Source organism: Nesoenas mayeri (assembly GCF_963082525.1).
Source record: "Nesoenas mayeri genome assembly, chromosome: 27".
NCBI lineage: Eukaryota > Metazoa > Chordata > Aves > Columbiformes > Columbidae > Nesoenas > Nesoenas mayeri.
In genome coordinates, this window is record NC_137555.1 from 1,278,432 (window position 1) to 1,302,363 (window position 23,932).

The 23,932-nt window shown below is 54.7% G+C and overlaps 1 protein-coding gene across 1 annotated transcript; it reads right to left on the reverse strand.

Moving 5' to 3' along the window:
* Window positions 1–1,082: 1,082 nt before the first annotated feature.
* GFRA2 (GDNF family receptor alpha 2) lies at window positions 1,083–23,658 on the reverse strand (the record flags this gene model as incomplete). The annotated part of the gene is made up of 9 exons (XM_080360168.1): window positions 1,083–1,430; window positions 1,619–1,672; window positions 1,750–1,925; window positions 2,032–2,172; window positions 2,249–2,358; window positions 11,363–11,711; window positions 14,484–14,567; window positions 18,568–18,882; window positions 23,619–23,658. 9 exons carry the CDS (start codon window positions 23,656–23,658, stop codon window positions 1,302–1,304), a joined length of 1,398 nt encoding a protein of 465 aa, XP_080216294.1. The 3' UTR covers window positions 1,083–1,301.
* Between the last annotated feature and the right edge of the window lie 274 nt (window positions 23,659–23,932).

Sequence of the window (23,932 nt, forward strand, 5' to 3'; positions counted from 1 at the left end):
GTGAAAAAAAAACCCAAAAACCAAATTGTTTTCATCTGACTCAAGAAACTTGACGTTTTGTGTGACCCAAATCTCAATGTTTCAGTTTGGTTTTAAGCGCTGTCAGGTTGCTGGGGGGGAAAAAAAGAGACATGAAGGGGAGGGGATGGTATTTTCAAACCCAAAGTTATTGCACATAACAAAAAGCCTGCCACCCAGGAACATGTCAGCTCCTTTGAAATGTTTGCTTGTCTCCCGGAGCAAAACAGCCAGGGAATTGTTTGCAGCATTGCAAAGTATTTTGACTGACCCAAATCCCTGATTTCTGCAGCTCAACAGCCCCCGTCCCCCCCGGGTTCAGGTGGATCCTTTGCTTTTGGTGCCTCTTCGTTCCTTGCTTGGTTGTTCTCAGTTTATTTTCTCTTTTAATCCATTATAGACATTATTAAAAAAAATAAACTTTACAAGAATACATTTGTAAGTTGTTGTTGCCATTGGAGCATTGTTTTTAAAAATAAAGGAGAAAAGGAAATTTAAAAAGCCACACTGTAGATGTATATGGTTGTGTATATACATACATATATGTAGGTATAGGTGGGTGGTATATACATACACTATATATGTATATATAAAAGAAAATAGAGAGGAACATATAGTGGTTTCCAACCACCGATGGGTCAGATCCCATCCCAACCCAAATCTGACTGATTATAAAAATGGAAAGAAAAATCTCCCCCTCCAAGTGACAGATCGAAAACATCGGGACAGCCTCACAATGTGTGAACGGCAGTTGCTTTTCTCTTCCAATTCAAAACTCTCCTCAGCCACAGGAAAAATGAAAAATAAAAGAAAAGGGAGGTCAATAACAATGTCAAGAGCTCGGAGGGTGCAGAAGAGGCTCCCGACGGCACGTCCGTCCTCTGGGATGCTCCGATGTGGAAACCTCGCTGTCTCCAGCACGCCTGGGGTGTCACCTCCAAACCACCTCTGCAAAGTTCTGCTTGGTGCTCGTTTTCCCTCCCCGTGCCGCTGGCATCTCTGGATCCCTCATTGCAGGGCACATGGCGGGGGATTTGGCCATGAGCCGTTGGCTCCTGCTTCCAAAAAGAAATCCAACATACCGTAAAAGAACAGAAAAAAACAAAGGAAAAATGAAAACGGGAAGAAAACCACCAAAGTTTCGCAGCGCGGTGAGGGCTCTCCTGCCTCCCGGTGCGCCCGGGCTCGGCATCCCGGGTTTTTGGGAGCGATTCCAGTCTCCGGCACAAGATGGTCCTTCCCTTCCCCGTGGGGATGGAGCTCGTGCGAGTGTCCCCGGCCCTCTAGGAGCCCAGCAACAGCAGCAGGATGGGCATGAGGGGCAGGATTTGTCCCACTCGGTGTTGGTTGCCACCTGCCTTCTGGTCCACAAAGGTCTTCTGGTCCGGCATGATGTCTGTGGTCAGCTGGGTCTGTGGGCGAGTGGAGAGTGGGGTTTCAGCTAGGTGCTTTTGGGGTAAAACCTTGGAAAACTCCTATTTTTGCCCTCTGGTCAGTGATCACCAGTGGCCCCCACGATGGTGTTTGCCTGATACATCCCTCCCAAACCATTTGCAGTGGGAAACAGCTCCTGGGACCCCCCTCTCTGCCCCAAACATACCTCTGAGTAACACAGGCTCTGCTCTTTGGACTTGTTTAGCTTCGGTCCGTGCTCCTGGAGAGCAGAAGGGAGGAAGGTTCAGGGCAGGGAAGTGCACCCAGGGTCGCACCCCAGGGTCTGGGCTCCCCTACCTGGATGGAGGTGCAGGTGGTGATGACGCTCGTGTCGTACATGGTGTTGCTGTCGTTGATGTCATCCGGCAGGGCAGGGCTCTTCTCCGTCTTCGGTGGGAGGGTGATGGGGGGCGAGGGGTTCTTGGGGGAGAGGTTCACATCAGTGCCGTTCCCAAAGGCTTGGATGGCGTTTCCTGGGGCGGGGGAGAAGATGTTTATGGGGGTAGGAGATGTTTATGGGGGTGCTGCACCCCGGAGGTGACGGGACAGGGTGAGGAAGGGGATGGAGAAGAACCTTACGGAGACAAGGGTTTTCCGTGAAGTCTCGGAGGAACTTCTCGCACTCTTCCTCCATGTTCCCGCTGCCTTTGCAGGAGCACCAGGGCGAGATGGTGATGCTGGTGGGGCTGGCGTCGACGTAGTTGGGTGTCATGTCGAAACCTGCACCCGGGCAAGGAAAAGGATGAGAAGCCATGGTGGGAGAGACCCTTCCCCATCCCGTTCCCCCATCACTCACCGATGAGCCCCGCGTAGGAGCCCAGGCACGCCTGGTAGTTGCCCCCGGGGCAGCTGGTCGGGGACTGGAAGGAGGTTTGGCAGTTGGCGTGGAAATCGGCCAGTCGGGACCTGGGTGCACAGAGCAAGAGGGAGAGGGATGGGATTGCACCTCTGCTGCTCAAAGGCAGCAAGAGTGACTTCAAAATAAAGGAGATGAAAGAGGATACATGAGCTAGAGGGAGAGCTAAATGAAGTTTAGGGGCTCACCACCCTGTTGGGGATGAGCTTCCAAGTATGGGACCCCTGTGCCTCCATCCTTTCCTGTTTTCCACCTCCTGCCTCCATCCTTTCCTGTTTTCCACCTCCTGCTTCCATCCCTTCATGTTCCACACCTTGTGCCTCCATCCTTTCCCCTTTTCCACCTCGTGCCTCCATCCTTTCATGTTCCACACCTTGTGCCTCCATCCTTTCCCATTCTCCACCTCCTGCCTCCATCCTTTCCCATTCCTCACCTCCCTGGCACACCATAAACTTCACAACCTCATTTGGCCGCGCCGCTCCCCGGCGTCATTACATGACCGTAAAATTTCACTGCTTGTTTTTATCTTCCCTCTGAAATGTTAAAGCTTAGAGTGCAATTAAAATGCCTGAGGTTGGGGTTTACATTTTCCTTTCTTTTGCAGCCAAGAAGGGAAAAAGAAGCAAGCAGGACCAGGAGGAAGAAAGAAGGGATACCACCAAACTCCATTACTGGCTTGGTTACCCCATCTCATTTCCTCTCACCACTCGGCGTAATGCACAAAGCACGAGGAGCAATGGCAGCACAGTTATTTCCAGGTGTACGGGTAATTTGGCTGTGTTGACACAAACCCACGCTCTGCAGACGATGCTCTGCAGATTTTTCTCGGGATGAATCGAATCACCGAGGTGGAAGGATAAAGAAATGAGAAGGATGTAGAAGAGGATGGACAGATGGACCAGGTGGACAGATGGATGGGCAGTGGTTTTCCAGATTGACTCAGTCATTAAAAGAACAGACACGGGGCTGAATTGTGGCCCAGGCTGGATCTCAATCACAGGGAGGAATCGCTGCAAAGCCGCCAAGTTGCTGACACTGTAGATGAGACCTTGCATTTCACAACAGAAAATCTCCTCGGCTACTTTTTTTCCACATTTCATATAGAAAGAAGAAGGCATACATTATTTCTTTAGCTTCCTTTTCCTTCCTTCTTAATTAAATGTCATCTTTGTCCAACCAGTGACTGAATCATCCAACGGTACCTGCCTAGAGCCATAAGAACGGATGAAAATAAAGGGTAGAAATTGTGTTATCTTCTTTTTTTTTAATAGGAATGATTTGTTTTCAGAAGGTTTTTTTATCAAATTAAATGGAAGAACAAATGAAGCAGTGATTGAATAAAGCAGAAGGGATCCGCAGTGATACTTTACATCCACCCAGCACTTTTCATCGTCCCAGATCTCGAGTGCACTGAGGGAATAGGGGGCTGCAGGTACCACCGAAACCCCAGGGAGAAGCAGAGATGCTGCTGCTGAGCTCCAGTTTCACGGGCTCCATCCTGGCAAAAGGACCCAAATGGGACTAAATCACAGCTGGACCAGAGCACGGGATGCTCCATGCGGGAATGTGCTGCTTTCCTGCAGACTTCGGCTGTTTCCAGCCACCCATGACTGGGTTTTTTTCCAGGTCATGGAGTTTCACAGCCACCAATACAAACAGCTTCTGTGGAACCGCAGAGCATCTTCTGGGGACCCCCTGGCCCTTTGAGGACCCCAGCTGAGCAGGGGCTTTGGCAAGAGCTACTTGGTACCTTCTTTTTGCTGCTCCTCGTGGCCGGGGATGCAGGTCGCGCTGGCTTTTCACCTGCCGGCGGTGTGAACGGTTTGATTTTCCCACTTGCAGCAGCTGCCTGACCCACTTACAGGCTCCCGACGGGCTGTGAATTTCCAGGGCAAGGTCGGCCTCTTCGTCTGGGTTATTCAAGCACTCCCAACAAGAAGACAGGACTCCTGGGCATGTCGGATGCTGATAAACAGCAATAACGCAACCGGCATCACCTCGGGGAGAGATGTAACCAGGGGTGTGTGGGGCAGCTGCTCCGTGATGTGGAAAGAGGGCGGGCTTGGGCTAAAGCACCAGTTTCAGGGAAAATAATAAAAGGAGGTTGGATTCCGCAGCTTTCCTATGGCACATCTGATCCAAGGAGCAAACTTTTCCCCTCTCCTTCCTGTTGGAAACACAACTCCATCCCAGGAACAGGTTATTTTCACCAAAACCTACATTTGTTTTTCTCCCATGCGATTTAGCACATGGGGAAAGAAAATCTCCCCGTGAAAATGGTGCAGAGAGGGAGGTTGGGCTCCCGTCCCGCAGCCGTTCCTGGGGTTGATGCTCAGCTCTCAGCACGGTTTCCCTCACTAAAACTGTGCACAAAAGCTTTGCTGAGGGGACATTTGCAGAGCTCAGCCCTCCCTACAGCCAAAACCTTGGGGGCAAGGGGTCTTGCTCCCTGTTTGCAAGGTGGAGCAGAAGGAAGAGATTGGGGTGGATGTTGCAGAGCAGAAAAGCTCCAGCTCTGCTCCTTTCACACAATCCCCATCGCAGGAAGGTGTTTAGACGCCCTCCTCCTCCCCTCCGCGGGAGATAAATAAAGTTTCCGACAGCATTTCCCCTCTCCCCAAATTAGAGGCGAAGGCACGTCAATTCTCTTAAAGAACTGTGGCAAGTTCATCACCGAGCGCCACGCAAATTTGTCACGCTGCTCCCCGGGGCCCTGCTCCTGGCTTGTAGCATCCTCTAAGGCAAATGTTATTCTTTTCATAATACATGACAAGCCAGCTGGTAATCTTTCCAGAATATCCAAGCCAGATGTCACTCTTTCCGCTGTATACAATGAGTTTGCAGTCGCTGGATCAGACTCTAACTGCCAGGAATAAACCTCACTGGAGCCGGCCCATCTCTTCTCAGATTTCTGCTTTTAAGTGCCCGAGAGGAAAAAAAAGAGAAGGAGAAATAAAAAGGGGAGGGAGCCAAGTCCATCTGAGCAGAAACAGGAGGAACTGGTGCCAAATCGCCGTCTGGCAGCTCCGGGCAGCAGGTGGGGCTGGCCAGTCTCTGCCAGCAAATGCCAGGGCTGGACTGGGAAGAACTGGGCTGGCACTGGGCTGGGATGGGGAGGGAGAAGGGTGGTGTGGGGAGCTGCAGCGCCCAAGTTGAAAGAAAAAGAGTATTAAGAAAAATTAATTATATATACACACATATATCATATCCCGGACCTGCTCCAAGCGCTGGATTTCAAAGCCAGGGGGCTACAAGCTGCTTCTCTTTGATGCATCTAAAAAACACGTTTGATTTCTGGGTGAAAAGAGCAGGACGGTGCCAAGGGGAGGCAGCTCCAGAGCTCCGGGCGCTTTAATATTCCCCTGTCGCCCTGCCCACCCCCAGACACATCCCTGCCGGGCATATATACATATATCCCCAATTCAGGGGACATTGTGCATCGCTGTGGGGACCATCTCATCGCTCCCGGCTGCCAACTCATCCCCCGCCCTTGTTATCACAGAGAAATTCAGGAGCACTTGCCAAGACACCCTCGATCTGCCATTAGAACTTACCTACACAGCAAAGGATTCTTGATGGTTGTATTATTTTTTCCGCTTGTTGGTTGCAATTTTTTAAGCAGAAAAAAAAGAAAACACAAACCCCAGAACAGATGCAAGGTGCCTAATTGGGTGCTAATTGTTCCCATCACCACATGCCTATGACAAGTCCAAAGCCCAGTGCTGGTAATAACTCACCAACAATCAAAGCGAACGGTATCAGGCTCTTGAATATTTCATGCAGAAAACGTCCGAGATGGAGATTACTCGAGACGTGTTTTTTCACAGGCAATTTACAGGGACCAAGGAAAAATGGCTTTAATAGACACGAGCGGCAAGCGGCGGCTCGGAAACGCGTCTCTGCGCCCCCCTCCCCGCAGAGCTGGGGATGCTCGAGAAGCTGCGACAACATGTAGAAACTCAGCAAGACACGAAAAGCCCGCGGGCCCGCTGGGCATCCTCGCTCTGCCTGCTCGTCCTGCTGGGGATGGATGTTGCCCAAGCCTGCAGATGCTGAGATTTAAACAGAATAAAGCAAAAACGAGCCTCAGACATCAAGATTCAGGTGATTCAAAGAGCCCTGGGGATCGGGACCAGCTAAAGGAGTAAGGGAAAGCAGAGCAAAACTCCACTTTTCTGGATGACCTTCTACACAAGCTGGCAAATAGTTCACAAGGGGAAAAAAAAGAGTTCAATGGGAATATTTGTTTTATCTGCCACCTCTGGAGAATGGAGTCACCATTCTGCTATGAGCCAGGAGGGTTTTATTCATGGTTTTTAGCGAAAATCGCCTCTCTGCTGTAGTGTGTCTATGTGGGATGGACTCCGGTCCCAAAGGTGCCCTGCGCCCAGGGAGATGGAGCAGCAGGAAAGAGGCAAATAGAGAATGAACCACCGAGAAGCAAAGCAGAAACCCCCCAAGTGGACCAAGCAGAGCTAAGCCAGCATCAGGAAAAACCAACTGAGGACAAACAGAAACCAGACCAACTGCTAAGTTAGGAGTTGTTAATTAAAAAGTTGAGTTACCCATATGCATGTTGAGGACATCGCATTTTGATTCATCACAGATAAAAGCAGTTGAAAGACTTTTTCTTCCCTATCCTCTTGCCTATGCTCAAACCCTATCATTACCCGCTAAGAGAAGGGAAGAATTAAACGCACGCATCATTTGATTTTAATTGAAGGACTGTTCTATTTCATTGAACTGCTAACTAAGCCGAACAGGAGATTGTGTTTACATAAGCAAACCCTGAGTCAGTATAGACTTGCTGTCACATTAAGTCAATACTTATGAAGGCTCTCTATTTAATTATTCAGCGCGAATTGACTTATTACTGTGTTAAGAGCGCCGTTCGCCCTGAGCAAGGCAGACGACAAGACAAGACGTCCCTTCCAGCCACCTTGGTGCGAGGGTCCCCCGGGGAGACATATGGGGGGTGATGTCCCTTAGGCCACCCCAATCCAACCCCTTTGCCATCCCAATCTACACCCTGGGCCACCCCAATCTACCCCCTGGGCCAAAACCTTTGCAGATTTGCTAATTTATGGTCAGATTTGGAGGCTTCCCCTGGTTGCTCAGCCCCGGTGCAGCCACACACCCTGGGGACCCATCAGCTGTCCCTGTGACCCCCCCAGACACAAACGTTGTTCCTCTTCCAGCTCCTGGAGCTGCTGTTCAACCCAGGAGCGATTATTCCTTCTCCTCCTTCCTCGCAGCAACGATGTGGCCGCCGTACTCCTGAGCCGCTCTCATTACACGGCGTAATGAGAAAGTTGAGCTGCCGCTCCGCCGTTTATCAAAGAAACATCCATTATAGATGGCATTTTGTCTGCGCTAAACAAAGGGCGTGAAGACGAGGACGTGGGTTAAAAAAGAAAAAGGCGTTTTGTTCCCATGTTTGGTGTTTAATCAATACCAAGGCAGCCTGGATCCAATTCCCTCGCACAAACCCCGAGCCAAGTCTCCCTTGTGGGTCCTCAGGCGATGAAGTGAAGATTCCCCTCCCCGGGGCATCGCTCCTGAATTAGCATCCCAACCCCAGCCAAAAAGAGCCGGTTTCTGCTGTGCAGAAGTGCCAATGCACAAAGGCACAGGCACCCTGCAAGGAGCTGGGCAGGATCCGTCCCCCTCCCAAGCACAAATACGCAGAAAAAATGGGGAGAAAACCCAGGGAAATGAAACATCACCCTGCTTTTGGATGCTGAGGAGCTACAGCCAGTGGAGGCTGGGAAATTCTTCAGCACCAGCATCACTGAAGCATATAAAACCAGATTATTTGTGTTCCCGACTTGCTGATGCAAGATGAAAAATACAGCAAACTGCAGCTGCTGAAATCAGCTCTTTTCTCCCCTTTCCTTTCCTTTCCCCTTAGCTGAGGTTAGTGTTTTGCAAAAAGGTTTTTATATTCTGGGAGCTAAAACCTGTCCGTTGCAATCAGACACAAAGCTTGGGGAGTTTGTCAGGCTGCGCCGCGGTGCTGGGAAGAGCTTCCCGGCACGAAAAGCCTCACAAATTGCAGCGATCGGAGCCTGATTGCTCCTGCTCTCACTGCCGGGAGCCGGGCCAAGGGGCTGGGGCATCTCACAGCTCTAGGCCATTGGAATTGCTTCGTCCAGAGCAAATCCCAGGATTTGAGCCCAGAATAACCCAGATCCTGCACCCCAGCCCTGGGAAGGGCACGGGTTGAATCTCTGAGCCCACGCAGAATGCACGGGAGCCCAGGAGACTCATCCTGGTCCCTTCATGTCCTCAGAAGGGCCATGTAGAATGGGGGGTTGCACAGCACCCTCCTCCTCCTCCTCCTCACAGGGACCCCCGGATGATCCAGACCCTGCCCGCTGCTTAAAATACCCTGGTGAAAGCATTCAGAGAACATCACCTTCCATCGGTGCTGATGGAAGAGCTGGTGGCTTCTATCTCCCCAGCTTGGTGACCACTGATGACACAGGAGCTGACGTCCAATGACCATTTAACCAGCAGCCCTGCACAACAGCATAAAGCCAGGAAAACTGCCAGAATTATTGTTTTCCATGTCAGACCACTAATTTGCCCTCTCACTCAATTCCGTGGCTTCTTTTGGGAAGGAAACAACATGAAGTCAGGGTGGGTTGTGTCCTGCAGGAGCATCTTCCTCTACAAGGAGCATCCCCCCCCTCCCAGGAGCATCCCCATGCACCCTGCTCAGCACCAATGGCAGCAAAAATCTCCCTGCAAAGCTCTATCCCAGTAGAGAGGGCTTTGCCGTTCATTAGGCGTTCAGCCAGGAGGCTTAATTACACTCGCAGCCCATGCGGGAGCATTATCTCATCTCCTGTCACCGCTGGGTTTCGGAGCAGCTTGCTGATCTGCTTCGGAGTTCAATGCCCTTGCCAGTCCCACATGCAGATAAGGAGGATGAGCATCAGACCGCGATGCTGGCCTGATAAAACCAGACATCAAGGGGAAATCCCACGGCAGAGCCCAGCCTTGGCTTGCTTGGGATGACGGGACACGGGGGGTTCCATGCCCGCTTGCTCCTGGGTGGAGGCCGGTGGGTGCAGATGCCATGGGAAGAAGGACAAAGCCTGCACGTTCTATTTATACACATTCCCAGCACCTGATGATGATCTTGGCAGCGGCTGCCTGCCAATGCTTTGGTATTTATAAATGCAGAGGGCTTTGGAGAGGCCCCCCCAGACCGCCCTGGCCCTGCAAACCAAGCCCAGAGCCGCTCAGCAAAGTGGATGGAAACAAGCAAACTCCCCCAGGCTGCACATGGATGCAACTCCTCTGGGTTTGTGCAGAACTGCAGAGCAAGCTGCTCGCCCAGAGCAGGACCAGCAGCATCTCCAGGGCTCCTGGAGCAGGACAAGAGCACCTCCAGGGGTTCTGCACCCATGCACCAGAGTTTTTAGACCCGGGGTGCAGCCCTTTCTGCACAGAGCTCCAAGCACCAAGCCCACAGCAGGGACCTCTGCATCACCACCGAGCGAGACCCCCTTGCACCAAGCTTAATCCGCCTAAACCACACGGCAGCTTCACATCACCTAAAACCTCCCAAAAAAGCACAAACAGCAGTGGCTGGAGGAGTCTGCATTTCCCACACAGTGCTCAACCGGGATTTTGCTCAGCTCCTGAGCTTCCCAGGTGCTCTCAGCCTGGAGCAGCTGGGAAATGCCAGGAATGCGCATGAAGGAGGAGACGAGGCTGTGGGAGAAGCGGTTCAGCTGGCGAGTGAGTCCATACCCAGCTTTAACATGGGAAATCAGACCCACAGCAATGGGAGCTGCGTCTGCAGAGGACACAATGCCCGTGTGTGCATCAGGCAGGACCGCTCCTGCATCCCTGGGGAAGATGCGCTGGCAAGAGCCCTCCAGCGATGCAAGGGGGGAAACAGCAACAAGAATCACAGAAGATGAGATGGGACCTTCTCTTTCTGATAGAATTTCATTTCAGGGCTTGTAATTAACGTTCGGCAGCTCCGTGGCCTCTCCAGTGGCCCACAACGTGCTGCTAATTCAGGTTATCCCCCCCCACCCCAAGCATATGCATCCACAGCTTTTAATGCCTGAGCATCAGACCCGCTGAGAAAGAGGTGCTCCCATTAATTTGGCTGCCGCTCAGCGCAGCCCCGGTATCTTTTATTCATGGACATCGGCTGATTGTATTACTTTTTGATAAAAAGCCACATTCCCACATCTCAAACACATTCGCTCTTGCAGCCAGAGGAGGACCTGAAGCCACATTATTTATTTATTTCGCCACCAGGCTCTGGGAAACTATCACCTCGATGGCAAAAAGACCCTCCTCCTCATAGGAAACATATTCTTTACGAAGCTGATCCAGCTGCCAGAGGGTGACAGGAGGTTTTTTGTCGTATGAATAATGAGTTTCATAACGGAACAAAAGCCCGATCTCCCAACTTTGCTGTGCCACGGGGAGGAAAGCAGATTTCACCCGCCGTGAAGTTTTGCTGGGGGTGCTGGAAGCACGATGGGGATTTGGGTGCCCCCATTGCTGTCGTGCCTTTGGCACGTTCATCCCCTCCACAGTGTGGGGAGATGGAGCGGTCTCTGGTTGGGGACAGAGCCAGTATGGTCCCCAGGGGCTCAGCTCCACCGTTCACAGCAGAACGGCAGCTCCAGCCCCACATTTCTACCCCAGCTGGGGCAGATGAGCGATGCCAGAGGGTGCTGAACCACTTGCAAACCACACACAACCCCACACAAACCCACAAGCAAAATGGGACCAACTCAGGGCCATGTCTGAGCCCACAAACCTCTCCATGAACAGCCAAAAACCATTAACTCTGCCCCATTTGACACCCAGTATCCAGCTGTTACTGGAGGAGACCCCACTGGCAAACACCATGCGGTGTTGGGAAGAGGCACCTGATGAACTTGGAAGAGGGTTACACACCAAGAGAGCACCCAAACCCAGCCACAGCCTCCTGCAAATCCCCTCCATGGCCAGCAGGTCACCCCCAGCACTGGGAAGAACCGGGAAAACCCCCTCAGAGCCCAGCGCATCCCTCACCGGCAGAGATGATCCGTCCGGCACACGTTGCGCAGGTCCAGGCAGTTGGGCTTCTCCTTGTCCTCGTAGGAGCAGGAGGGGACGATGGTTTGTCGCCGGCGCTCGGCGCACGCCTGGTCCTTGCAGGAGCAGAAGAGCAGGCGGTAGGTGTACTCGCTGGGGACGCGGTCGAAGAACTGGCGCAGAGCCTTGTGGCATTTCCTGCGGCTGCAGTGCTCGGTGGCCGAGATCTCCCTGCTGCACGTGGAGATGTAGCCCGAGCGCAGGCGCTTGCAATTGTCGTTCAGGTTGCAGGCTTTGGCCGCGTCCAGGCAGTGGTTGCTTTTGGAGGTGGTGGCGGGGTCCATTCCTGCATGGGGAGGAAGAGGAGAGGATGGGGAGATGGTGCTGGGAGTGGGGCTGGCACTGGTGTCACCCCCTGGCATCTCCATCACAGCCGGTGCCTTCCCCACTGCGCTCCTCCCCACCTTCATCCCCCTACTCAATTTTGAGGTCCTCCTCCAGCACAGAAGGGGTTAACACACACTGGGGAGACCTGGTCAAACAGCCTTCGGTGCATAATTCATGCCATGAATGCACAAGTTGGGGTTTTTTTTTTTGTTCTTGGCAATTATTCAAAGAATAATTATTAATTATTCAGCCTGCTCCAAAGCAGAATAATCTGCCAAGCTGCACAGGGTCCCCCAGCCCCCATGTCTTCTCCTGGGGCTCCCCCAAAACTAGGACACCCCCAGCCACCCCCCTTGCCCACATAGGGATGATAGGGTCAAGGCTGCCACTGGGTTCGGCCACCAGCCGGATCCTGCATCCTCCCCAGGAATCCCCACTGTCAGCAAACAGGGAGAGGATGGACGAAGCCAAACCACCAAACCACCGCACGGGAACAAATGCTGAATGTTCCTTTTGTTTTTGTCAAAATGATGGATCACCCCCGGCAGCCCAGGTGCTAATTCAGAAGCCACCTGACTGCACCAGCCATTTCATCCCTAATTTCCTCCCCTCCACAGCCCGGCCAAGCCCGTGGATTCCTCTGCGCTCTCCCAGCTTCTGTTGGCAAAGAAAAACAGCAGCATCAAGGAGGGCTCCCTAACAGACCTGTTTGTAGGGCTCTGCTAATTAGCAAACGACAGGCAGCTGCCTGGGCGAGCATCCCCCTCCCTCCATCCCTCCAGCTGCCCATGGGGGCTGCCCTGCAGGAAAGCAGCATTTGGGGGTGTTATTTGCAGCACAGGAGCCCAATTTGTCTCATTGTTGTCTTAAACAGCAGGAACCCCCCAGCCTGGATGATGCTACAAAGGCTGAGGATGGACACAACTCATGGCACTGATGCAGAAGGGGGAAAAGCCCCTTGCAGAGGATGAGGGACACACAACTTCTCTTTTCTCCTTGCCCAGAGCAGCTCCTGGTTTTGGGGGGATTCCCTGAGCACCCGTCTTGTCTCCGAGTCCTGTGCGTGGTGAAAAGCCAGCGCGGCAGCTCCACACCGGCATGGGATCTGTGCAAAACGTTGGCGTATTGTCTAATCCCCTGGAGTATCATCGCCCCTGCCCTGCCCGAGACCTGCGGGGACCTGGATGCATTTTAATAGAGCCGCTGCTTGAAAGCGCAGGGTTCCTGGGGAGCTCATTAATAAAGCACGAGCATGAAAATTTCATGAGGCGAGGAGGAAACGGGGGCCAAGGAGCTGGGGAGGGGACGGTGCTGGGAGACCTGGTGCCACCAGCCGTCCCCTTCTTTCTAGAAAGGTCGGGTAATCCCTCTTCTATCCCCACGGGCAATTAGCAGCGCTCTGCCTCTGCTTCGTTAGCCAGAAACAACACCAACGCCTCATTTGCTTCAATGGTTTGGGCTCCAGGTTGGGGCTGGGGGTCCTGGGGTGGCTGTGGCAACTCTGACCCCAAACCAAAGGGACAGAGAAGGGGTGGAAGAGGCATCGAGGCCACTGTGATGTCCACAGCACATCTGGAGCATAACAACAGCCTATTCCCCTCTTCCCCCAGCCCCCAAAACTGCCAGACAGGCTTCCTTCTCCTCTCGCTTCGCTTTTATGAATAAATCAACCCATGAGCATTTAATCCCCCTCTCCAGACACTTTGCTTTTCATACTTTCCAGCAGCTAAAATATTTCCTTGACGCTAATGTAATCCAAAGAGGCGTGCAGGAGACGGGAGGGGGGCGGCATCGTCATCCTGAAACAGCGCTGAGCTCCCTGGCAAATCGGCTCCGGGAGCTCAGACCCGGCGGGTGACGGCAGCGAGGGGACGGGATGTCACAGCCATCCTCCGAGATGTCCCCAAGTGAGCTGGGGTGGCTGTGGCAGGGCTGCAAACCCCAGGGGGGACACAGCGTCGCTGTGGGGTCCCCAAGGTGCCACCTCCTGTGCACCCCACAAGGTTTGGGGATGCAGGGACCCCCCGAAACTTTTGGGGAAAGGGTTTAAGAGGAGAAAGAGTGAAGAGGTGCCAAGGCATCGCTGACCTAATTTGAAAAGCAGGGGGAGGGTTGTCATGGAAATAGATGGCAAAAAAAGTTCCTGAGGATGGTGGCGGAGTTTGGGTTCCCAAGAGGAGGATGAGGAGGCAGAGGGATGGTCCAAAGGGTCAAGAGGAGGATGAGGAGGCAGAGGGATGGTCCAGAGGGTCAAGAGGAGGATGAAGAGGCAGAGGGATGGTCCAAAGGGTCAAGAGGAGGATGAAGAGGCAGAGGGATGGTCCAGAGGGTCAACAGGAGGATGAGGAGGCAGAGGGATGGTCCAAAGGATCAAGAGGAGGATGAGGAGGCAGAGGGATGGTCCAAAGGGTCAAGAGGAGGATGAAGAGGCAGAGGGATGGTCCAAAGGGTCAACAGGAGGATGAAGAGGCAGAGGGATGGTCCAAAGGGTCAAGAGGAGGGTGAGGAGGCAGAGGGATGCTCCAAAGGGCTCTGCATCCTTCTCCCAGCAGCATCCCATGACTGGGCTGGAGGCCATCTGCCCTAGGGAGGGACAGCAAACAGGGTCCCCCCCCTCAGACCAAACCGTGGGGGAAGGAGCTGCAGGTTTTCCTTGCCAGGGAGCTCGGTAACAGGTTTATATTCACGGGCAAGAGGAGATAAAACAGCGGAAGCGTGTTGCTTTTATTACCTGAGAAAATTGAAGCAAGTCTGAATATATCAGTGAGACGAGAGGTGACCGGCTCGTAGGGGGAAGCTTCATAAAATTCTTCTCCTAGAGTGGGAGGGAAGAAAGAGATGGGGGAGAAAAAAGCAAATTAAAAACCACAGCAGATAACCTCAGTCACCACCGAGGCTACAGCCGGGCGCGGGCAGCCCCAGCATGGCAAGCTGTGATTTGGGAAGGGAAAAGCAAGAAGTGGTTAAAGCGCTGCCCTGCAACCAAAGGAAAAGCCCATTTTGGTCCAGCTCAGCTTAGCTGCTGCTGGTTGGGAGCTCGTGTCCTGCCACAAGCTCAGCTCCTTGTGCAAGGCAGATTTGGCAGCAGCTGCGTTCAAACCATCTCAAGAGTTGAGGGAATTTAGATTGGAAAGGTCAACGTTCCGTGACGACGTCCGTGGAGTCCGGGCCAGCTGCAAGCTGGAAGTTTTAGGGTCTGTACTCAACACTGGATTGGTGGGTTTTTTTTGTTTGTGGCTTCAAAAATAAGCATTTGCCTAAAAAAACACTTTAAGGATTGTTTTCCGCTCTGCTCTGCTTCCAGCGTGCTTGGGGAAAATGGAAATGTTTCAGCGAGGGAACACACACCCTCATCACTTGCGCACCAGAGCATCCCCACCACCAACCCACCCACGCCACGTTCCCCGGGGGCTCATCCATTGCAATCCACACATTCTGGGGGGGACCTGAGCACGGTCTGTCCGTCTGTCCCCCATGGTCTGTCTGCCCCGCACTGGGAGCAAACCCCCTCACTCCCATCTCTCTGAGATGGAGAGATGCTGCTTCTGATGCTTATTCTGCCAGTGCTCTGTGTATCTCCAAAAGATGCTGATTTCAGGAGAGCTGGCCATGGGTCTAAGAGAGGAAATGCTCTCCTTAAGCCTCAGCAGCCACAGTCAAAAACACACACACACACATATATATATATATACATATATATATAAAATCAATGGCTGGACTTTGAAAGCCCCAGTCAGGGGCTGCCCTGCAGCCCGGAGCATCGATCCCCACGGTGCCCAGCAGATCCTCGGGTGCCCACATGGCAGGGGAGCCCCCAGCAGCCCCCACCGCTCCCACCCACCCCTGCTCTGCCGAATTATTATTAGCCCAAGGTGGTGGCATTTATCTCCTGTAATTAAGGAGCCGCTTGAAACCCTGCACTGGAAAACAAGCTCATTAAGAGGTGGGAGCAATGTGGGAGGGCTTGATCTGAGCCCAGCAGCTCCGCAGAGCCCTTACTTGGAAATCTGGGGTGACAGAGCGGGGTGACAAGCTGGGGACACCCTGGTAGGACGCCAGGGTGGGCTGACTCCAGTAGCTGTGGGTTGACAGCCCGTCATCCCATGTCTGGCCTTGTCACTGCCCTCAGGGTGATGGTGGGCGATATTGGGTGATGCTGGGTGACGCTGGGTGATACTGGGTGATGTTGGGTGATGCTGGGTGGTGTTGAGTGATGCTGCATGATACTGGGTGATGCTGGGTGACGCTGGGTGATACTGGGTGATGTTGGGTGATGCTGGGTGGTGTTGAGTGATGCTGCATGATACTGGGTGATGCTGGGTGACCCTGGGTGATACTGGGTGATGTTGGGTGATGCTGGGTGGTGTTGGGTGATGCTGCATGATACTGGGTGATGTTGGGTGATACTGGATGATGTTGGGTGAGTTGGGTGATGCTGAGTGACACTGGGTGATGCTGGGTGATGTTGTGTGATGCTGGGTGATGCTGGGTGATACTGGGAGATACTGGGTGATGTTGGGTGACGCTGGGTGCTGCTGGGTTGACGTTTGGTGATGCTGGGTGACACTGGGTGACGCTGAGTGACACTAGGTGACACTACACAGGCACAACGGGGAAGGAAACACTCCGGGCAGCCTGCAAAGTCCTCCCGCTTCAGGCCAACCCCTCCGCCTGGCCGAGTTTCCTAATGCTCCGATGACAAATAGCACCTTTATTAAAGTGCATTTAGGAAACACTGTAACCTCCCGGTATATTGCTTTGCCAATGCAATAAATAATTAAATACTAGCTGAACCCTGCTGCTTGCTAGGAAAATTACGGAGCATTAAAAGGACAGCGGACTTTTCCTGAGCTCGCTGAGATGCAATTAACCCCCAGGAATGAGGCTGGAGCGAAAGCAGCCCTCCCTAATGGCAGGGCCAGCCCGGCTCCCGCAGCCAAGGGGCTGGATGGGCGGCCACCAGCACAGCATCTCTGCTAAAATGCAGGAGCTTGGGATCCACCTTGGCCCCCTCATCGCTTTTACGCTCACTGGTTTATGCATATTAAAGATATGAGCTGCTGGAATACCCCGAAGCTTCTACTGCTCCTTAAGAGCCCGTAAAATCACTTTTCTTCCCACCTCCTCCTCCAGGTCCAGGTCCTGGAGCACCCATTAAGCACTAAAGCATCCTTCATTCATGTGTGCAAAGCCCTCTGAAATTGCTGAATGGAGGCTGCTAATGAGGGGTAGAGAACAATTAAGCGGTAATTCCTGCTCTGGGCTGGTTTTTGGGCTCTCTAGTCCTTGCACTGACCCAGATTCGAAGGTAATTTCGCCCTGGGGGGGCTGTGTGCTCAGGTACAGCCATCAAAACCCTTCCAGCCCCACCACCTCCTCCTCTGGCTTCCATCCCAGCCCAGAGAGCTGGGGATGCTGGGGATGGAGGCTCCTCTGCAGGCTCCATCAAACGAACCCCCAGCTAAAGGAGGTGACTTTGAGCCCGGGTAATGAAGGAACAGCAGAGGAAGACGCATTTTTAAAGCCTCAAATAACTGGTGGAAGTGGGGCCAAGCTGACAACATACTTGGTGGCCGCAGGTCCATCTGCTCCCAAGCTGTCACCAGCCAGAGGACCGTGCCCCTGCGAGGACGGTGCCATGACCCCCTGGTTCTGATGCAGGCAATTTTGCACAAGCTGAAGCTGGATTTAAGAGCTTCCATGTGCAGAGCAAGCCGTAAACCCATTAAAGGGATCTATACTGGTGTTGGCTCTGCTCCTGCCCAGTCTGGGGCCAGCCAGGTGCTGGCAGAGCTGCAGGGGTTACAGGAGGGGACAGAGCAAAGCAAACCCCACCGACACCAGCACCAGCACCAGCTGAGCCCTCCACAGCCCCCCCAGCCCAGCAAACTGCCCCCCTGCAGCCCAAGCCCACGGGGCAGCCCCAGAGGAGCCAGGGTGGTGGGTGCAGCCTTTGGGCAGCTGATGATCCTGCATTCCTCAGAGAAACCAGCCCTGGGCTCGCAAAAATCCAATTTCAATTACCTGCGCTGCTCCAGCCGCTGATTTACTCCTTCGCCGGGCAGCAGCGACAGCCGGTGCTGGCACGTCACCCCTCTGCAAGGTGAGAGGCGGGGGGGACCTGCCACTTGTCCCCAAGCGCTGCTCAGCCCGTTTTAACCAGGGATTGAGGTGCCCTGGTTGCTTCCCAAACTCGCATGGGGTCAGGACCAATTCCTAAAGCTGGGAGAAGGGATGGGACCCTCCGGCTGGGGATGCACATGGCAGAGCTCTCGGCAGTGACTGCTCCATGAGTGGCTGCCATTTCACTCAGAGGGATCATTATTATTACTATTATTATTATTATTATCATAGAATCATTTCAGTTGGAAGAGACCCTCAGGATCATTGAGTCCAACCATACCCTAACCTAACTCTAGCACTAAACCATGTCCCTAAGAACCTCATCTAAACACCTTTTAAACTCCCCAGGGTTGGTGACTCCATCAGTGCCCTGGGCAACCTGTTCCAATGCCCAACAGCCCTTTCCAGGAAGAATTTTTCCCTAATATCCAATCTAAACCTCCCCTGGCACAACCTGAGCCACTATTATTAGTATTATTATTATTTCCTTGATGGAAAAGCTTTTGCATCACACATCAACCCCATGCTTGTGATGATTCAGCTCTGAGCTTCCACATCTCAGGGCGAGTTTTAGCCTTCAAATTCCTTATGGATTCTCCATCCTTTCCAAAATCACCTTCTGCCTCTAGACCCCCACAGGCTCCCCAGTACCCTCCACCCCATCCCAATCCCACGGATCCCCTCCCCATTACCTTCGGTCAGCCCGAGGTGTATACTCCAGTAGATCTGAAGGCACTGAAGCTCCTTCTTCATCCCTCGCTTACAGCGGCAGTCGTAGAGGGGACTCTCCTGCAGCACTTCCAGGGCCACCTGGCACTCCTTGTTGGCCAGCATGGTGTTCCTGTCGCGGCCGGCCAGGCACTGCCGCAGCGTGCGGTAGCGGGAGCTGCAGCTGGGCTCGGCCGCACACAGCTCGTTGGCTCGGACACAGTCCACGGGCACCCGCCAGCCATGGGGGTCCTGCCCCGGGGGGGACGGGGGGCCGGCCAGTGAGCGCAGGATCTCATCTGGGCGAGGGGATGGAGAGATGAGGGCAGAGAGAGGTGAGGGAGGGTGACTGGGGACGGGGTGAAACCCTCATGTCCCCTCCCCATCAGCCCGCTGTCCCCAACTGGTATTAGAGCTGCCTTGGGGCTGCTGTAGCGAGGGGGAGCATCCTTCCATTGTGCCTAAACCCAGCCTGGAAGTGTCCCCAGCCATCACCCCAGCCAAAATTCAGCTGCGGGATAGAGTCATAGAATCATTTTGGTTGGAAGAGACCACCAAGCTCATCGAGGCCAACCATTCCCCACCCCTGGCACTGTCCCGTGTCCCTGAGAACCTCATGTCCATCTGTCCAACCCTCCAGGGATGGTGACTCCAGCACTGCCCTGGGCAGCCTGTTCCAATGCCCCACAGCCCTTTGGGGAAGAAATTGTTCCCAAGATCCAACCTCAACCTCCCCTGGTGCAACTTGAGGCCGTTTCCTCTCATCCTGTCGCTGTTACTTGGGAGAAAAGACCAACCCCCTCCATGCTCCAACCTCCTTTCAGGTGGTTGCAGAGCCCGATGAGGTCTCCCCTCAGCTCCTGTTCTCACACCCTGGCAGGTGGACATGCCCCGTGTCTTGGGGCAGAGAAGGTGGAGGGTTAACCCAACGCCTCAGCTCCCGGAGCCACATGATGCAATGGAATTATCTGTTTCTTATTAAGATCAAACAGCAAATAAAAAACCACAGCATGTTTCCAGCCATGGTGCTTGGGGACAAGGACCTCCAGCTCATGACCTCGAGAGAAAGTCCATCCAAACCCTCTGAGCCTGTTCCTGTTTGGTTTTCTTTTTTGTGGCTCATCGTTTTCAGGCCCATCACGGGATTTTTGGAGCATGTGACTCATGGGTTTTTGAGCACTGGGGTTTGGCAGGGCCGCAGTTTGGCACAAATCCTTCTCTTCGGATGGCCTCCTGTGTCCAGCCCTGGAGCAGGCGGAGATGAGGAGGATGAGACCTGGACCGCATCCTCGGCCACCCTAGAGGGTGATGTGGAAGCGGACCATCTTCGTGCATCACCAACACACATCACTGCTCCACCATCCCCTGGCTCCCACATGCACAGCAAACCTCAGCCTCCAGCTCCCAGCCCCTTCCCAACCGCTTGGCCGGGTATGGCAGGGGGACAGTGACACCTACAGGCATGTGACAAGGGCCACCCGTGTGTCACCCCCTCCAACACCCACCAGGACACACAGGCAGCTCCCCGGCTTGGCGGGCGCTCAGCTCCAGCAGCATCTCCCCCATGAAGGCAGGGTTGGTCCCCTGCCACCACCCTGGGGGGGCACCTGTCCCCTGCTCCTGCATGCCATGGGGGCAAGTGGCCACGGGAGCAAATGGCCACAGGAGTAAGTGGCCTGGGAAACAAGTGGCCATGCACACCTCTGCCCACCTCGCCGAGCCGGGACACATTCCTGGAGCCATGGGGACAGGACAAAAGAGGGGATGCTCGAGGCTCAGGTGGCTCCGCTGGGGATGAACGAGCAGGACGGGCAGCAGCCCTGGGTGGAAACATCTGTGATCAGCCCAAGGAACAGATCCCGTTCTCCTGGTCTTCGATGCTCTCAAACAAACACCGTGGGGTTCGGAGAGGTCTGACAGGTGCCTTGGTAATGATGACCAAGTGCAGAGCTCCTACACCCACGTTAGATCCGATTCGGGGTGGCAGATGTCCCCTGGGAAGGCCCTCCTTGGCCTTTTAGGATTATATTCCACATGGGAGGCAGGCAGGATCCACGAGCAGTCGAGTCACACAGGAGAAACAGGCACCCCCAAACGCTCCAGCTCTTCACCATGAGATGGAGGATGCTTTGGTATTTTGAGTAGGAAGGAGCCAGCTCTGCACCTTTACACATCAGGAAACCTTATCCTGAGGCACCCGGCACAGCAGCCGGGACAACCTGCTCCTGCTGCAGCCATCGGCCCCAGAGCAAAGGTCTCCTGGGCATGGAGATCCATCCCACAGCTCCACCGTGTGCCATTCCTCCTCCGCTGCCCTTGCCCCAGCTGCTCATCCGTCTGGTCCTCACTCCGAGCCCTCTGCCCCAAGCTGGCCCAGTTCTCGGCTCCAATTCCATCTTCTCCAGCTGATGCCATGAAGCCTCTTCCCAAAATGCCATCAGAATCCTCTTCTCCGGCTGAGCTCCTGTCCCCTCGTTGGCTCCACGGGCCTCCCAGGCAGGGCAGCAGGGATGGGACACCTGCCCTGATGCAAAAGGTGCTGGACCACGTGGAGCATCCTTGCCGAGGCACTCACGCCAGGATGGGAAGCCCAACAGTAAATCCACTCGCTGGAGAGCCCACAGGGATGTACGGTCGCGAGCTACCCCCAGCCTCCAGGTTTTTGTCACCTTGCAGGGTTCTGTGTGTCCCCTTGGCATATCGGGTGGTGGCTGCAGCATCCCGCACTGCATCCATGGTGCAAATCCATCCCGCTGGGGGAGGAAAGGCAGACACAGCCCTTCCCTGCTTGGTCGCCCCAAATCCAGCTGCACGCTCAGCCCCGGCTGCCGGGTGGGTGTATTTTCCTGGGACCCTCCTCTCCTCCCTCTCCCGGCACTGCCGAGCTGAATAAAGCTCCACAGACCCCCACAGAGGCATTTGAATGGAGGGACAGGCTGTTGTTCTTTTTCCCCTACCCAAAAGAAATCTCCTCACAGACACAAACTCGCTAAACTCATATCAATAAAACATCTGCAGCGAATGTAAAGCTAATCCTCAGCAGCCTCTGGGGTGTCGGAGCACAATGAGGGCTTGCAGGCAGATGCACAAGGCTCCGACAAGTAGGCAGCAAACAACGCGACGGCCCCGCGCTCCTCCGGCTCCCGCAGCTTCCCCCAGCAGCATCAGGCTGTGCTGCCTCTTTTCTAGCTGTAATACATGTTTCCTTTCACTGGTCCTGCCAAAGACCTTTGGACACAGGCAGCTTTAGAGGTAAATATTTATCCTCACAACTCAAAAAGAAAAGAATCGCTGAGGAACGTGCAGGCTCGGAGCCCGGCCGCTGTGGCAGCGATCCTCCTGATCCTCCTCTCCCAACCAAAGGGCTTTTTTGGCTCATCGGAGAGAAGAGCCCAGATGTGAGGAGCTGAGCTTCCTCCGCACCGGCCCCGCTCTCCCGGGCTCCTCATGTCGTGGGGGGGCTGCTTGGGAAAGCAGCAGGATGAGTCCCCTGGGCACCCCATCCCTAAGCTCAGCTTGGGGTACGGCTTCCCGGGGATGACTGCTTGGGGTGTCACAGCTCCTCTGGTTGTGGGGCACAGCCTGCCCCACGGCGTCCCCCCTGCACAACTGAGACCTTCATAGCACCCAGAAAAGGGGGCAAGAGGGTTTTGCTGTCATGCAACCCTCCCTGCAGGGGCGAACGGACCATGGTTCAGACGCCTTAGGTGGGGCATCCTGGAGGTGTCTGTCCTCCTAAATCTCACTCGTGAGACGTCCAGTGGTGAGATAGACATGTGTACAGACAGACAGCAGTCAGCTGCCCCCCAGTCAGTGCTGGAGAGCCCTTTCTATCCCTCACCCACACTTGTGCCCCCCGCCTTGCCCCCGAGCATCCCTCCTGGCTCAAAAGGCAGGGCTTATGCCCCCCTACCCTGACACCCCCCGGCACGCCCTGCTGCTGGCAGGCCATGGGGAAGGGCACCCCAAATTGGGGCTCAGCCGCCCCATCACTCATGCCGAGCCCCCCGTGCACGGTGTCCCCTCTGCCCACACCCCCAGCCCCACACCATGGGATGCTCGGGAGGGACGTTTGTTCTGCCAACCTTCAAGTCTCCCCCAGCCGCTGCCTGTCCCTTGTCCCCGGCCTCGCAGCCGGGGTGACGCTCCCCCAGCTCAGCAGAGCGTTTCGGGGCGCTCGCTGGTTTGCTGGGGACCACACACCCCCCGACAGGCAGCGGGTGTCACGGCGTCTGGAGCACGACACGGCTCACGACCGAGTCACGGTCCTGCGTGCACCCAGCCTCGCCGGAGCAAAATACGGACCTTTTTCATTCGCTTCTTTTTCACCCCAAACCCACCACGATTTGTGATTTCTCCCCCTTTTCAGCCGCACCTTCCCCACCGCCGGCGGAGCCTGCCCTAGAAATGGGAAGCTTTTCTTCCTGGTAGAGACAAGAGCTCCTAAATAACTCACACATGATCTAAAGCAACACGCACGAATTGCAGCAGAAGGGACAGCAATTCCCCACGCACACACACATGCAATTAGCTCAACTTTCCGAGCAGATTCTCCATGCCGAGTTCCCAGGAACGGGGAGCGATGGTGGGGCTCAGCAGCCACGGCAGGAGGGGCTGGGGGGCGCTGGGAGACACGGGTGGCGGGGGGAAGAGCGGTAGATAATCCTCCGAAATGCAAATCCACAAGGAGAAAGGGGATCAAAGCCCAACAGGGCTCGGCTGCGGATCCCACCCGCTCCCGCGGATCGCGATCGTGCGGTGCCAGAGGCGGGAGCTGCCCCAGTGGGGCGGTTGGGGTCGTGTCGTGGCCCCCCGTACCCACCCCCGCTTTAAGTTGATAGAGAATAGGAAAATAAAGTTGTCCCCAGTTAAAATCCTCGTCCTGATGCAAACCCCATCTCCGGGGAGCGCCGGTCCCTCCCTCCAGCCCCCCAGCCCCTCAGCCCGGGGAAGGACACGCCACCTCTGCCATCCTGCCCTGCCAGGCGACATCAGCCCCCGCCGGGCTGCGGGCACCCCCGCCGGGGCCACTCACCTACGAAGAGGACGATGCAGAACGCGTTTGCCAAGATCATGTTAGTAAATCCACGCGTTCCTCCACGTGTGCAATTTTTCTTTCTTTTTTTTTTTTTTTACGAGGGGAACAAAAGAAAAGAAGAAGAATAATTCCCAAGGAGTCCAGGTAGATCCCAAATCCGGGTGAGGACGGTGGGCTGCAATAGAGAGGGGGGGCCGGGGGGTGCGCTCCGCCCGGCGCGGAGCCGGGGCCTCAGCCGCTCGCCGCCTCCCGCATCCCCGCCCGGGCTCCGCACTCCGCCGGGCTCCCGGCGGCTTGTGCCGAGCCTCTGC